Source organism: Chiloscyllium plagiosum, unplaced genomic scaffold (genome assembly GCF_037043375.1).
Source record: "Chiloscyllium plagiosum isolate Xiang-an unplaced genomic scaffold, Cpla_swu_hap1 HiC_scaffold_39, whole genome shotgun sequence".
Taxonomy (NCBI): domain Eukaryota; kingdom Metazoa; phylum Chordata; class Chondrichthyes; order Orectolobiformes; family Hemiscylliidae; genus Chiloscyllium; species Chiloscyllium plagiosum.
Genome location: NW_028270177.1, coordinates 14,806,264 through 14,821,596, shown reverse-complemented (window position 1 = coordinate 14,821,596; position 15,333 = coordinate 14,806,264). Strand labels below are relative to the sequence as shown.

Here is a 15,333-nt window from a genome sequence, read left to right as displayed (position 1 = left end):
CATAGGACAGCCCTGCCAATCCCAGTATCAGCCTAATGAACCTTCACTGCTCTCAGTCTATTGCAGTATGACCTCCAATAAGTTGGGAGACTAAAACTGAACATAATACTCCAGGTGTAGTCCCACCAAGGTGCTGGATAAGAAGACATCCTTACTTCTGAATTCAAATCCTCTGACAATAAAGTCCAACATACCATTTGCCTTTCTAATTGCTCGCTGCACCTGCATATTTTCTTTCATTGACTTTAACAATTCTAAGAAATGTGATGAAACCAGAGCCTCACAAAAATCATAGAATCCCTACAGTGCAGAGAAAGGAAACCCACGCAGACATGGGGAGAATGTGCAAACTCCACACAGTCAGTCACCCTCAATAAAGGGTACGGAAACAGCCACATACTTTTGTACCTCTGCATTTCTCAGCATATCACCATTTAACTAATATTGAAGCGTATAACCTCACATTTATCCATGTTATGCTGCATAATGCATTTAAAACCAACTAGGGAAACCTTGGCAAAAAATATAAATGCATAAATGTAAGGACCCAGATAGATGACCACATTATGTTGTCAATTAAATTATAGTTATCTCATTGCTTGGTTATATTGTCCGTATCACATTGAGTTGCTGGCGACATGCTATGTCTCACACCATTCTTGTGATCACAATGAATGATTTTGTTGGCCAATGGTAAAGGAAGGAATCACTTGGAAGCTAACCTTAAAGAAAGCTGCATTGAATATCTACCAGTCTTTTTGATGAGAAATTTAATTTTTTTTTTGACATAGAGTCAGAGTCATAGAGATGTACAGCATGGAAACAGAATCTTCGGTCCAACCCGTCCATGCCGACCAGATATCCCAACCCAATCCAGTCCCACCTGCCAGCACCCAGCCCATATCCCTGCAAACCCTTTCTATTCATATACCCATCCAAATACCTCTTAAACGTTGCAATTGTACCAGCCTCCACCCCTTCCTCTGGCAGCTCATTCCATACACGTACTACCCACTGTGTGAAAAAGTTGCCCCTTAGGTCTCTTTTATATCTTTCCCCTCTCACCCTAAACCTATGCCCTCTAGTTCTAGACTCCCCTACTGCAGGGAAAAAACTTTGCTTATTTACCCTATCCATGCTCCTCATAATTTTGTAAACCTCTATAAGGTCACACCTCAGCCTCCGATGCTCCAGGGAAAATAGTCCCAACCTGTTCAGCCTCTCCCTATAGCTCAAATCCTCCAACCCTAGCAACATTCTTGTAAATATTTTCTGAACCCTTTCAAGTTTCACAACATCTTTCTGATAGGAAGGAGACCAGAATTGCATGCAATATTCCAACAGTGGCCCAACCAATGTCCTGTACAGCTGCAACATGACCTCCCAACTCCTGTACTCAATACTCTGACCAATAAAGGAAAGCATACCAAATGCCTTTTTCACGCTCCTATCTACCAGTGACTCCACTTTCAAGGTGCTATGAACCTGCACTCCAAGATCTCTTTGTTCAGCAACACTCCCTAGCACCTTACCATTAAGTGTATAAGTCCTGCTAAGATTTGCTTTCCCACAATGCAGCACCTCGCATTTATCTAAATTAAACTCCATCTGACACCTCTCAGCCCATTGGCCCATCTGATCATGATCCTGTTGTAATCTGAGGTAACCCTCTTCACTGTCCACTACACCTCCAATTTTGGTGTCATCTGTAAACTTACTAACTGTACCGCATCCAAATCATTTATGTAAATCACAAAAAGTAGAGGATCCAGCACCGATCCTTGTGGTACTCCACTGGTCACAGGCCTCCAGTCTGAAAAACAACCCTCCACCACCACCCTCTGTCTTCCATCTTTGAGCCAGTTCTGTATCCAAATGGCTAGTTCTCCCTGTATTCCATGAGATCTAACCTTGCTAATCAGTCTCCCATGGGGAATCTTGTCGATCGACTTACTGAAGTCCATATAGATCACATCTACCGCTCTGCCCTCATCAATCCTCTTTTTTACTTCTTCAAAAAACTCAATCAAGTTTGTGAGACACGATTCCCCATGTTGACTATCCCTAATCAGTCCTTGCCTTTCCAAATACATGTACATCCTGTCCCTCAGGATTCCCTCCAACAACTTGCTCACCAATGAGGTCAGGCTCATCGGTCTAGAGTTCCCTGGCTTGTCTTTACCGCCCTTCTTAAACAGTGGCACCACGTTTGCCAACCTCCAGTCTTCCGGCACCTCATCTGTGACTATCGATGATCCAAATATCTCAGCCAGAGGCCAAGCAATCACTTCATTAGCTTCCCAGAGTTCTTGGGTACACCTGATCAGGTCCTGGGGATTTATCCACCTTTACCCGTTTCAAGACATCCAGCATTTCCTCCTCTGTAATCTGGACATTTTTCCATATCCTCTTCCACAGTAAATACTGATGCAAAATATTCATTTCGTATCTCTCTCATTTTCTGTGGCTCCACACAAAGACTGCCTTGCTGATCTTTGAGGGGCCTTATTCTCTCCCTAGTTACCCTTTTGTCCTTAATATATTTGTTAAAAGCCCTTTGGATTCTCCTTAATTCTATTTGCCAAAGCTATCTTATGTCCTCCAGATTTCCCTCTTAAATATACTCCTACTTCCTTTTTACCCTTCTAAGGATTCACTCGATCTATCCTCTCTATACCTTACATATGCTTCCTTCTTTTTCTTAACCAAACCCTCAATTTCTTTAGTCATCCAGCATTGCCTATACCTATCAGCCTTGCCTTTCATTCTAATAGGAATATACTTTTTCTGGATTCTCGTTATCTCATTTCGGAAGGCTTCCCATTTTCCAGCCGTCCCTTTACCTGCGAACCTCTGCCCCCAATCAGCTTTTGAAAGTTCTTGCCTAATACCATTAAAATTGGTCTTTGTCCAATTTATATGATGAGCATTCCTAGCAAACTGCAGTGAAGTGAGTTTGCTACCCAAATAGTCAATCATACGAAATAATTCTCACAGACAGCCAATCCAGAAATGAAACGCATTAATAATAATTTTTTTACAGTTTTCTGTACAGCCGCAACATACAAAAAAGCTTTTTTACAAATTAAAATGTTGTCATTAATCTTAATGAAAGCATTTAACAATATGCCACAATTACAAGTATTATCTTTTCAAGACCAAATTGTTGCTCTGCATTATTCTTGCTCAGATCACCATTAGAGCCCCAATCATTAAACAAGCCTGAACTTTTCTGTGGTTCCTAACAGTAAAGTGACAGCAGAAAAATGGATGATCTTGCTGAATCAATTGTCTTCACTGATTAGGGGGGATATCCGCAGTGTAGCCTCTGATGAAACAGTGGGTTGACAGAATGAAATTTCCATGGTAAACTATCTATGTGCTAACCCAAAGCTCTGGTCAGTTTCAGAGCTGTAAGGATGAGGAGGATCAACAGCAAAATGCCAAGAATCCTGAAAATTTGAGACTGTGGCTTCACAGAACTTTGTGAGTTATGTTATGGAATTTGACACATGTAGGTTTTCAGAACCTGGCTTCAAACTTAAAATTACAAACAGAAGATTCAAACTGAAGCTAGTTTGTTCCCTTGGACTGAATAGGCACAGCATTAGAATTCATCATAAGTTTTAAAGACGGGCGCTCCTAGATTCAGCATCCAGTCGCATTAACTTGAACTAATCTTGAAGAAAACAGAGAGCTGTAACATTGATTTAAAACTTTCTCACTGCTTAACACTGAACATTGATTGAACAATGCAATCTTTTGACAAAACATTTCAGTTTATTTGATTTACTTACAGATTCTGGAGTCCAATGTAAGGCTCCATATCAAAAGCGTTCAAAGTTTGGAGACTCTTCTGGTTCTCAATGTGTCTGTAAAACAGCCAATAAACAAAGAGATTAGAATGGTTCCTTTCTCAGTTCATAATTTTATAGGACAATCCCTAAACGTTTAGGCATGCATTGTGAAACGGGACTGCACCTTAACCTCGACAGGAGTGTGTAGGTGATTCATCGCATAAACTCAGTGGTACCAGTTTCCCAGAAATAGCTCCACTCTGTGGCATTTTGTGGGGAAGTTGAGCAAAGAGATGTCTAAACTCCACTGACAGAAAGTCTGATGAATTTTGACTTGCTGTCAATTTTCATCAAACCGATAAATGTACCTGAATGTTGCCATCCGCCAACTCTCACTTGCCCACTTCACTGGTGTGTTGCCTCAGTGCAGTTCCCCGCGTTTATTCAATTCACACGGCTCAGTGGTTGAAAGACTGGCTCACCATCAGTTTGGTGAGACAACGTCAAATGTGGACTCTTGAGTCCGATTGCACTGCTAGCCTTCAACAGGGGATTGAGGAGCCAACAGCAATTAAATGCCTTCCGATAGCTGAGGGAGTCACAATGGAGAGCTGCTGTCTCTTCGATGGTCTTGAGTCTCACAGACTCGACACAGCATTCCATTTGGGGAAACTTAATATTTTCTGCAAAAATATTTCTTAATGAGACCCAAGAAAAATAGTGCTGATTTTTCCTTGAGTTTTGCACCCTGCAAGGTCACTTGAAAGGAGCAAATAGAGGAATTTTGATGGAAGTGGCTAATGTTATGCCTCTTCCTAAAATCCCAGAATTCTGCATCACACCACCATTACTATCACTGGCCCCAGGGGCAGGAAAATCAATAGGAATCGTGATTTTCCTGCATTTAAGTCCATTTGCACAATTTGAAAACTTTGACTTGAAATTAATAATCTAACTGGTCTGATTTATTGCTCCAAGTTCAGTACAGGAAACAAATTACCAAAGATCCGATTGGTCCAAGGGGAAAGACTCAGCCAGCCCATCAGAAGACCTTCAGTCACTATCGTCATTGACAGCACAAAATTTCTTGGCAAACAAATGATTTCTTTATCAGAAATCAATTAGCATCTGATGAATAGTGGAGTCCTGCAGTCATCATGTTCCATCTCTCCACAGTGATGTAAAGATTCTGAATGTGCAAGCTGAATGCATTCATGGTACCCAGTGCTGGTAAATGTCAACACTGGTCATTTTATCAATTATCCTTTAAATGCACAGAATTCGCCTCAACTGGTTGATTAATGAGTTGACAACACTGTTTTAATACACAATGTAAAATCCATACCATGTAGCGACTGAATCAATTTGTAGTTGTCAGCAGTGCAGGAAAAATAACATTTAGTTCAAATCTGATTCATCTAATGATTTCTTCCTTACAATTATCCCAACAGTCAGGCACAAGAAGATATTACAAGAAGAAGCCTAAACAACATTTCTTTCGAGATCTATAGTTCTCTTCGTGGCACAGAAGAACCTGATTGCGGGAATCAAGTGATCAAAGATATTTCTTGATGACTGACAGAACATTTATCCATGACCAGTCACGGGTTCAAACAATTTACAGCTGCAATAAATTCCATGCCTACAAATGGTTTAATCGATAATTTAATAACAAAGGGAAGAAAAGGTTGGTGCGAAACATCCCTGCATTCTGCTGCAAGGTTTATGAACACTTCAGAAGATTAAAGAACCAACCCATTAACTCAGATAATCAAGAGTGAGTAAGAATGAGATTTCATTGTGCTAATTCACTTCAGGGATGCATCAATATTTAATATCCTGCTGAAGAGTCATACACCTGAAACTTTGTCCTCCCTCTTACTGTGGATGCTGTCTGATCTGCCGAGCATTTCCCACCATGTTGTGTTTTCGTTTCAGATCCCCAGCATTTCGCTTTCATTTCAATGTTTAATTACAGGGACAGAGATCCAGAACTGCCAACTTCATGTTCACCTGAGCTGGCAGGACTTGGTTAAAATGATCACCGACTTAAACGGTAAGTTTTTATAGGCACATCAATTCCCATGGTGACCGGTGTAAGGTTTCCACCTCTAGCTGGACATGCCTTGGAGGTTTCATCCTCCTGTTTTCAATGACAAACCTAATCAAACACTTAGTTCCTTTTTTTTTACAAATCAAAGGTAATATTAATGCCTTTAAGAATTTTCTTTCCAGTGTCCAGGAGTTTCACCTTTAGTTTGCAGGCATTCCAAGATACTCCAGGAGGCTCGATGACTCTATAACAGCAGTCACAATATAGGCCAGTGGGTTTGTCATTTATGACCCACTAACAAGCCTGGTGCCAAGGAAATAAAGTAGAGGACAATTTGCAATGCAAGCTCGAGCAACAACACCTCATTTTCCGCTTAAGCAATCCATAGCCTCAAGGTCGCAATATTAAATTCAGTAGCTTCAGAAGCTGACCATGACATGTCTGTTCTCCACTTTTCATACATTCTCTCCCCCAGCCCTCTCCCAAAGCCATGTCATGTTTGTGTCATGGTCACTTTGCGCTTCATTGAGAGGACCAATTCTTTCCCTTTCACACCTTTTCACATTTCTTTGTTCTCTTTGCCCATTATCAACAAGCCCTTTGTCTTTTACACTCAGCCTTTCTACCATCTGACCTCCTGCTCCTTCTCTGCCTCAGTCAAAAGTATTAAAAAGGATCTATTTTTCAACATCTTTCAGTTCTAAAGAAAAGTCATACCGGACTCAAAATGTTAATTCTGTTTCTCTCTCCACAGATGCTTAATTTATTAATTCATAGGATGAGGGTGTCACTAGCTAGGCCAGCATTTATTGCCCCCCGAGCAGTTAAGGGTCAACCACATTACTGGAGTCACATCTACACTAGACCAGGTAAAGATGGCAGTTTCCAACCCGATAGGACATTAGTGAATCAGATGGGGTTTTCCCAACAATCATCATCATTAGAATTTTAAATTTTGTTTTTTGTTCAAAGTTGAATTCAAATTCCACCACTTGCCACGGTAGTATTTGAACCTAGGTCCCCCAGGATATGCTTCGGTCTCTAGATAAACAGTTGGGAGTGTGATGCTGGATAAGCACAGCAGGTCAAGCAGCATCCGAGGAGCAGGAGAATCAACATTTCAGGCAAAAGCCCTTCATCAGGAATGAAGCCGTAAGCCAAGGGGGTGGAGAGGTAAATGGGAGGGTGGGGTGGGGCTGGGGGGAAGGTAGCTGAGAATGCGATAGGTGGATGGAGGTGGAGGTGATGGTGATAGGTCGGAGAGGAGGGTGGAACAGATAGGTGGGAAGGAAGATAGACAGGTAGGACAGGTCATAAGTTGGAAGGTTGGAACTGGGATAAGGTGCATGGAGGGGAAATGAGGAAACTGAAATCCAAGTTGATCCTGTGTGGTTGGAGGGTCCCAAGGCAGAAAATGAGGCATTCTTATTCCAGGCATCAGGTGGTTACGGAGTAGCAATGGAGGAGGCCCAGGACTTGCATGTCCTTGGTGGAGTAGGAGTGGGAGTTGAAGTAATTTGGCCACAGGGTAGTGGGGTTGATTGGTGTGGTTGTCCCAGAGATGTTCTCTGAAGCACTCTGCGAGTAGGCGTCCTGCCTCCCTAATGTAGAGGAGGCAGAATTGGTAGCAACAGATACAATAAATGTCATGTGTGGAAGTGCAGGTGAAACTCTGATGGACGTGGAAGACTCCTTTGGGGCCTTGGACGAAGGTGAGGGGGGAGTCTGGGCGCAGGCTTTGCAATTCCTGCAGTGGCAGGGGAAGGTGCCGGGATGGGAGGGTGGATTGGTGAGGGGACAAGGGAGTCACAGAGTGAACAGTCTTTACAGAAAGCAGATAGGGGTGGGGGGGGGGAGGGGGTGGGGGGGGGTGTAGGGTGGGGAATATCCCTTGTGGTGGGGTCCGTTTGTAGGTGGCGGAAATGGCGGAGGAAGATGCAACGTACACAGAGCCACCGTCCTCTCCAACCTATCACCATTAGCCCCACCTCCATCTACCTATCACACTCAGCTACGTTCCCCTCAGCCCCACCCCTTTTCCAAATATCTCTCCACTCCCTCGGCTCATAGACCCATTCTTAATGAAGGGCTTTTGCCTGAAACGTCAATTCTCCTGCTCCTCAGATGCTGCCTGACCTTCTGTGCTTTTCCAGCACCACACTCTCAACTCTCCATCATCTGCAGTCCTCACTTTCGCCTCTGTAGATAAACAGGGCAGCAGTAATACCACTGGGCCATCACCTCCCCTGCTAAGTTACTCCAGTATTCTCTGTGCTTGGTAAAGGACTCTCCAACTGGGGTGAGGAGGAAGAGAAACAGGGTTGAGAGGTGAGGGAGACTGACCATATTCTAACTTATTGAACGAAAGAGCTTGTATGTCGTCTGTAGATCTAACAGTTGTATTTGCTCACTGCCCCTGTTCCACCTGGTGGCTGATGGTGGGAGTGCAGAGCAATTACTGCCCACTGAGGAGCCTCGTTGCAGCACCATTTCCATGAGGGCAGTAACAGCCATGGGCTTGATATGCAAACCTGATTCTAGGTCATCAAGTGGTGTGCTGTGGTTTTCCTTGTTCAATCGGTGCCTGATTGAGAGACATAACATCAGAAGTTGGGAGGTTCTGCTGTGAGCTCCATTTATATTGTTTTCTGCTGATCCCTCCCGGACCTTTACCATAACATCCCTCCCTCACCATTTCTCTGCAACACTCATTGTCCTACCGTCACTCATTTCTGAGCAGTGACAGAGGGACAGGATGTACATGCATTTGGAAAGGCAAGGACTGATTAAGGATAGTCAACATGGCTTTGGGCGTGGGAAATCATGTCTCACAAACTTTATTGAGTTTTTTGAAGAAGTAACAAAGAGGATTGATGAGGGCAGAGTGGTGGATGTGATCTAGTTGGACTTCACTGAGGCGTTCAACAAGGTTCCCCATGGGAGGCTGGTAGCAAGGTTAGATCGCATGGAATACAGTGAGAACTAGCTCAAAGGCAGAAGACAGAGGGTGATGGTTGTTTTTCAGCCTGGAGGCCTGTGACCAGTGGGGTGCCACATGGATCGATGCTGGGCCCCCTACCTTTTGTCATTTATATGAATGATTTGGATGTGCGCATAAAAGGTATAGTTAGTAAGTTTGCAGAATACACCAAAATTGGAGATGTAGTGGATAGTGAAGAAGGTTACCTCAGATTACAACGGGGTCTTGATCAGATGGGCCAATGAGCTGAGGAGTGGCGGATGGAGTTTAATTTAGATAAATGCGAGGCGCTGCATTTTGGGAAAGCAAATCAGAGCAGGACTTATACACTTAATGGTAATGTCCTGGGGAGTGTTTTTGAACAAAGAGACCTTGAAGTACAAGTTCATAGCTCCTTGAAAGTGGAGTCGCAGGTAGAGAGGATAGTGAAGAAGGCATTTGGTATACTTTCCTTTATTGGTCAGAGTATTGAGTACAGGAGTTGGGAGGTCATGTTGCGGCTGTACAGGACATTGGTTAGGCCACTTTTGGAATTTTGCTTGCAATTCTGGTTTTCTTCCTATCGGAAGGAAGTTCTGAAACTTGAAAGGGTTCAGAAAAGATTTACAAGGATGTTGCCAGGTTTGGAGGATTTGAACTATAGGGAGAGGCTCGACAGGCTGGGGCTATTTTCCCTGGAGCATCGGAGGCTGTGGGGTGACCTTATAGAGGTTTATAAAATCATGAGGGGCATGGATAGGATAAATAGACAAAATCTCTTCCCTGGGGTGGAGGAGTCCAGAACTAGAGGACATGGATTTACGGTGAGAGGGAAAGGATCTAAAAGAGACCTAAGGGTTAACTCTTTCACGTTGAGGGTGGTATGTGTGTGGAGTGAGCTGCCAGAGGTTGTGGTGGAGGCTAGTACAATTGCAACATTTATTTGACATCTGGATGGGAAGATGAATAGGAAGCGTTTGGAGAGATATGGGGCGGGTGTTGGCAGGTGGGACTAGATTGGATTGGGATATCTGGCCGGCATGGATGGGTTGGACTGAAGGGTCTGGTTCTGTGTTGTACATCTCTATGACTCTATGACAATCATCGACCTCAGGTGAATGAAGTACCAGCAGCTTCCTCTGCACTCCCAATGGTGCTGTAACTCAAGAGATCAAGCAGCCTGCACCCTTGATACAAGAAGAAGGCCCCTGCTGACCTGTCAAGTGCTTGGTTGAAACAGACTATTTCAAGCCCATGATATGCAGGTTAGGTGGATTGGCCATGGTACTATTAAGGGATGTGCAGGCTAAGTGGGTTAGCCTTCTGAAATACAAGGTTATGGGTGTGTGATTGCAATGAGGTCAGTCAGGTGGACCTCATAGAATATGAGATCCCTGCCTGGGGATGTTAGATTCGTTACAGTGTGGAAACAGGCCTTTTGGTCCTACAAGTCCACACCGACCCTCCGAAGAGTAACCCACCCAGACCCATTCCCCTACATTTACTCCTGACTAACGTACCTCACACTATGGGCAATTTAGCACAGCCAATTCACCTAACCTGCACATCTTTGGATTGTGGGAGGAAACCGTAGCACCCAGAGGAAACTCACGTAGGCACAGGGAGAATGTGCAAACTCCACACAGACAGTTGTCCGAGGCAGGAATCGAACCCGTGTCCCTGGCGCTGTGAGGCAGCAGTGCTAACCACTGAGCCACCGTGCCACCCACGGTCCAATCAGAGAGCCCTGGCTGACAGATATAAGCAGGAGTGTCGGAGGTTCTGTTTACTCTGAGAGCTGGCTCTGAGAGCGCTGAATCAGTGTCAAGGACTCTCCACTTGTAAATAAAGGGTGACTTGGTGAGTGGATACCGGCCTCTTTGGAGTTATTTCATTGGGGATAAGATGACGGGACTCGCTCTGGGTCATATGCTCTTCAGAGGGTCGGTGCAGACTCAACGGGCCGAAGAGCTTCTTTCCACACTGTAGGGATTCTATAATTCTGTGATTCTAAGCCCAATCAAAGGGAGGTAGAAGACATCTTCCCAACCCTCCAGATCTTGTATCAGTTTTGTGTGGGTTTCTTCAAACCGGAAGTGATCTAGTACAAATTGAGAGAGCCACCTTTCTGGTCTAACTACAAGAGTCTTGTTGCATCAACAGTACAACATTCATTGTCTTACTGAGATTATTTACAGATTATGTGAATGTGACCTGCGTTACTGCATAGCCTGTGAGGAGGACACTAGTCCCAGTTCTGTCTCCTACAATCTCCTTCTTTACTCTAATCACAGCAGTGATGCATACTGCACTCAGTCGAGTTTAAATCTTTTCAGACCCATTGACAACAACCAACAAAAGAGATTTTCCCAGTCTGTGAGTCTTCAACAAGGTACAGACCATGATAAGTATTGCTCACAGGGCACCTGACTTCCAGGTTTAACAGTGAAACTGTACTTCTGTCATCTGCACCTTTAACAACTTTAACTTCCCAAAGTGGGGGATGGAACCCCAAGGTGTTGGTGCACTGAAACTGAAGGGTCCTGAGCTCAGTGATAGCAATGGCTGAGAGATAGCTGTGTACCTGGGCTATTGGCCTGGGCTTCCTTAGCCATCCTACTCCATCCTCACAGTGGGGTCAGAGCAATTCACTAGCCTCAATAAGTGACCACAATGCAAAAAGGTTTGAGAATCACTGACTTGGAGGCATTTCAACAAAGTGTGTTTTGGCTTCTTTCTGCGACAGCAATATTTTGTCGGGAAGCTTTCTCACTTTTACAAATTCGCTCAAAGGAACAAGACGATAAATGCTGTTACTCCTAATTAGACAAAAATTCAAAAGGAATGGTATAAATTAACCCCAGACTTCTTCATCAAAGAAAGATGAGTTATCCTAAGTGCCCAACAGTAAAGTGTAAGAAAGTCAGCAAAAAACCCCTCCTCCAACCCCGAATATCCTACTCCTCCCACCCAATATAAAGGTTTAGGGAAGTTGACACAATCCTTGCTGATGTCGTGTTTGCGTTTTTGTTTCAGGCAATGTAAGAACAATGAGTACAATTTTATCCTCCCTCCTGGAATTTAGCACATTACATTTTAAAAATGAGATTGTTGAAATACAGCACAATAATATTGTCCTTTACAAGGTGTCCTATTTCAGCTACATCTGCAGCACCACGTATTCTCTATCTCCCTTGCATTCCCTCTTATTATTGGCACTTCCTCTTTACAGTTTTATACCAGAGTCTCTGCGACTGAGTGACATCTTTATATTTATTTGACAGGCAAATTACATTTTGCCTCAGTTATCTTGGAACATCTGCAACGCATTCTTATCACTAGTGAAAGGCAACTTTGCAAAAAGAACCAGCGCACAGTATTTTGGGAGAGTAAGACCTTTGCACTCTGACCCAGATCTTAATGTCACCTCTAACCTCAGTTTGTCAGTTCTGGATATATGCATGCCTCGAGGTTTCGCTAATTCCCATACGCATCTACCTTATTCATTTAAAAATACTTTTCTAACTAATAAACAAATGTGTTTAAAGAAAATGTAAATATAAAAAATAACTTATTGTAATGACCCCATAATCTTTTTACCCACAGCTCTGACCAGGGGATTTAGTTTTAATTCCTGAAGTGTCCAAGATAATCCTGGAGGGATAAGCAATCTCATCCAAAAACCCTAACCTGATGCTCACAGACACTTTAACCCAATCCTAATTGGAAACCCTACCCTGATCGCAGTTGGCAGCCCTGACCCAATCCACACTGGCAATCCGCACAATTTACATAAATTAACTCAGCGATAAGCAAGCCGGTACTTTTCATAAGGACAGCAGAAGGAACACTTCCTAAAGTGTTTGCCTTTTATCTTTCAAATCATGTTGGATCTGTTATCTGTTTGCGGCAGTTCTCATCTTTCTTTTAGGTTTTTGGGGACATTTTCTACAAAGTAATTGCTCAGTGAGCTCAGGGACTGAATTATTTACAGAAAGTTAACAGAGAACTAAAACATGCAAGAAGCTCCTTGCAAACACTGATCCTCCTGCCATTTGACCAATTGCTATTTTCAATTTCCACGCTGCAAATCCATTGTCCCTCAAGCCTCATCAAACATGTGAAATTGACAAGAATTTTCTCCAAAACCCAAGGGAGACAGAGAGAGACAAATTCAAACAGCTCCTGTTAAATGGGTGTCTAATCCCAAATTAAATACTCAAGTGTAATAATAATGACCTGCCACTCTATCAGGGTGCTAGGATGGGATATGAAAGAGAGACAGATGGATATTGACAACTTAACGTCACGTTAAGTAATGACAGGCTCTGTCCTTGATCACAGGATACAGTATAACCTGCTTGTATCAGTTGATGTGAAACAGATTTGGACCCATTTTAACCTTTGGGTGACTAACTGGTTGAGTCAAAGTGCTGAAGAGCTCTCCTCGCTTAATTTCAATCTGACAGGCAAACTGCAGTCATGATCATCGCAGCATCAAACAATGCTGCTGTTCACATTTTAAAGGACTTTCGCTGGTGAAATTATAGGCAAGTTGCACTCCAAAGGGTAAATGCTCAAATATATGGGGGCAGCTATTTATTTCAAATGAATTTCAACATTTATCAGCCAAAGAAATGTCAGGCACACCTAAAGTGAAGGAATCCCAGGGACAGAATGCCTGAGCATCTCAGATACAGTCAGTTCTGCTATAGTCCAATCCCATGTTTTAAGAAAATCGCATAATAGTAGCACCATTTCAACTAATGGGGCCAGAATCGCATTATTACCAATATACGCCTTAAAACTTCATGCTTCAGAAACAGTATCCCCAGTTTGGCAATCAGGTTATAGCGAATTTACATAAACGAAACACGTGTTACAGCAGAATGACGTGTACAGCGATTGTTAGGGTTTCCCTTTTTAAGTGATTGCTAATTGGGTTTGTAGATTTGTCAAGTGAGGATGGCAGCACATATCATGATTTCAGGGCAGTTTGCTGGAGGGTTTACCATGCAGCAGAGGGAAGAAGGTTCAACACTGTCAACAACACCTGGAATAGATTGAAATAAAGACAATGCACTTCTGGCAGGGAAACATTTTGCAGAATTCCTATTGGTGTTGTGTTTCTCATAATGCAGGGATCAATCCCCACTAAGCGCTGTATCCTCCTCACTCAGTCCAAGACATCTTACAACGTTGGAACTTGGTCTTTGCATCTCGCATGTTCCCACACATCAGGGACAATGTCCTCAAGCCTGCAACGTAGAGTTGTAAACTGTGCCCTCATTCATTTTTCACAGATATAACATTTCACATTACTTCCCAATCCACCAAACTTCAGAATGTGCAGGTTCTTTTTGGTTCCAAGGCTGGCAGACCTGACACAAAGAGTGAAATCTTCCTGGCCACCAAATGAGGAGAAAGTGAGGACTGCAGATACTGGATATCAGAGTCAAGAGTGTGGTGCTGGAAGAGATGGAAAAGATGTAGGAATCCTGATGAAGGGCTTATGCCTGAAATGTCAATTCTACTGCTCCTCGGATGCTGCCTGACCTGCTGTGCTTTTCCAACACTACACTCTTGACGCTGGTCACCAAATGATGCAGGCATTGGCAAGAAAGTTGGAAGAATCATCTGAGATCAGTAGTATGGCAATTTCTGGTGTCAAGAACAATACGTTCCATTTTCCAGCCAACTGTTGAACCTCAAAAAGAGCTTCTCACTAGAGAGCAGTAAGAGACCTATTTGCATGAATTAGTGTCTCAGTTGTAAGTCATCTCACCCCATTAATACACAGTTGCCCATTTCTCCCACCCACCAGATAGAGACTAGATGGCAACAATTCCTCGCACGAACGTAAGTCTGGGCACCTGGTGATGAGAGTTGACCACTTACTCCTCTAGGACACTAGGCATCAACATCTCAGTTTGCACTCCATGGGCATTAACCATGCACACACCCCATCCACAAGGCCCGCCAGGTTTGTATCAACAAAACGGAGTGTCGATTTCCCTCTGTCCATCGCATCTGGGGCAATTGATAGGAACAGGCAACTGCAGGTGGTAAGAAGGGGGAAATGAAACTGGAATCAACTGGAGAAAAAAGCATTGTTTGCCTAAAACAGCAAAGGAAAATCAAAAAGGACAGGATAAAGACAAAAAGTCCTGAATCAACCCAAGCTGCTCCTTGGTGGAGAGGTTTTGATGGGTTGAGCCCCAACTGATACAGACCTTCACATCTGTTACCCAGCAGTAGGATCCACTAGACAGGGTAAGGTGAAGTCACCATAGTCCCTGAGGCACACCACTAGTCGCTGATCACCAAGCAGAATAGCATTCACTTTTCCCAACTCGTCAGCCCCATTGTGTTTTGAACATTTAAAACTGTTTTCATTTGTTTAGCATATTTAACGAAATTAAACGAACAGAGGCACTTCACAGGAGCACTGTAAAAAGAGCCATGCAAGAAGGAGTTGGAGCTGGAAGGCCAAAAGCTTGGACAACGAGGAACCTGAGGGTCTT

General features: G+C 43.5%; 1 protein-coding gene across 2 annotated transcripts in view; it reads right to left on the bottom strand.

Annotated features, from left to right (window-relative positions):
- The window catches only part of LOC122540954 (NT-3 growth factor receptor-like), a 767,468-nt gene that overhangs the window by 553,988 nt on the left and 198,147 nt on the right, over positions 1–15,333 (bottom strand). For both annotated transcript variants that reach the window (XM_043677305.2, XM_087981472.1), the window contains exon 2: positions 3,798–3,872. In XM_043677305.2, coding sequence (XP_043533240.1) covers positions 3,798–3,872 — 75 coding nt within the window. The remainder of the gene's footprint in view (positions 1–3,797; positions 3,873–15,333) is intronic.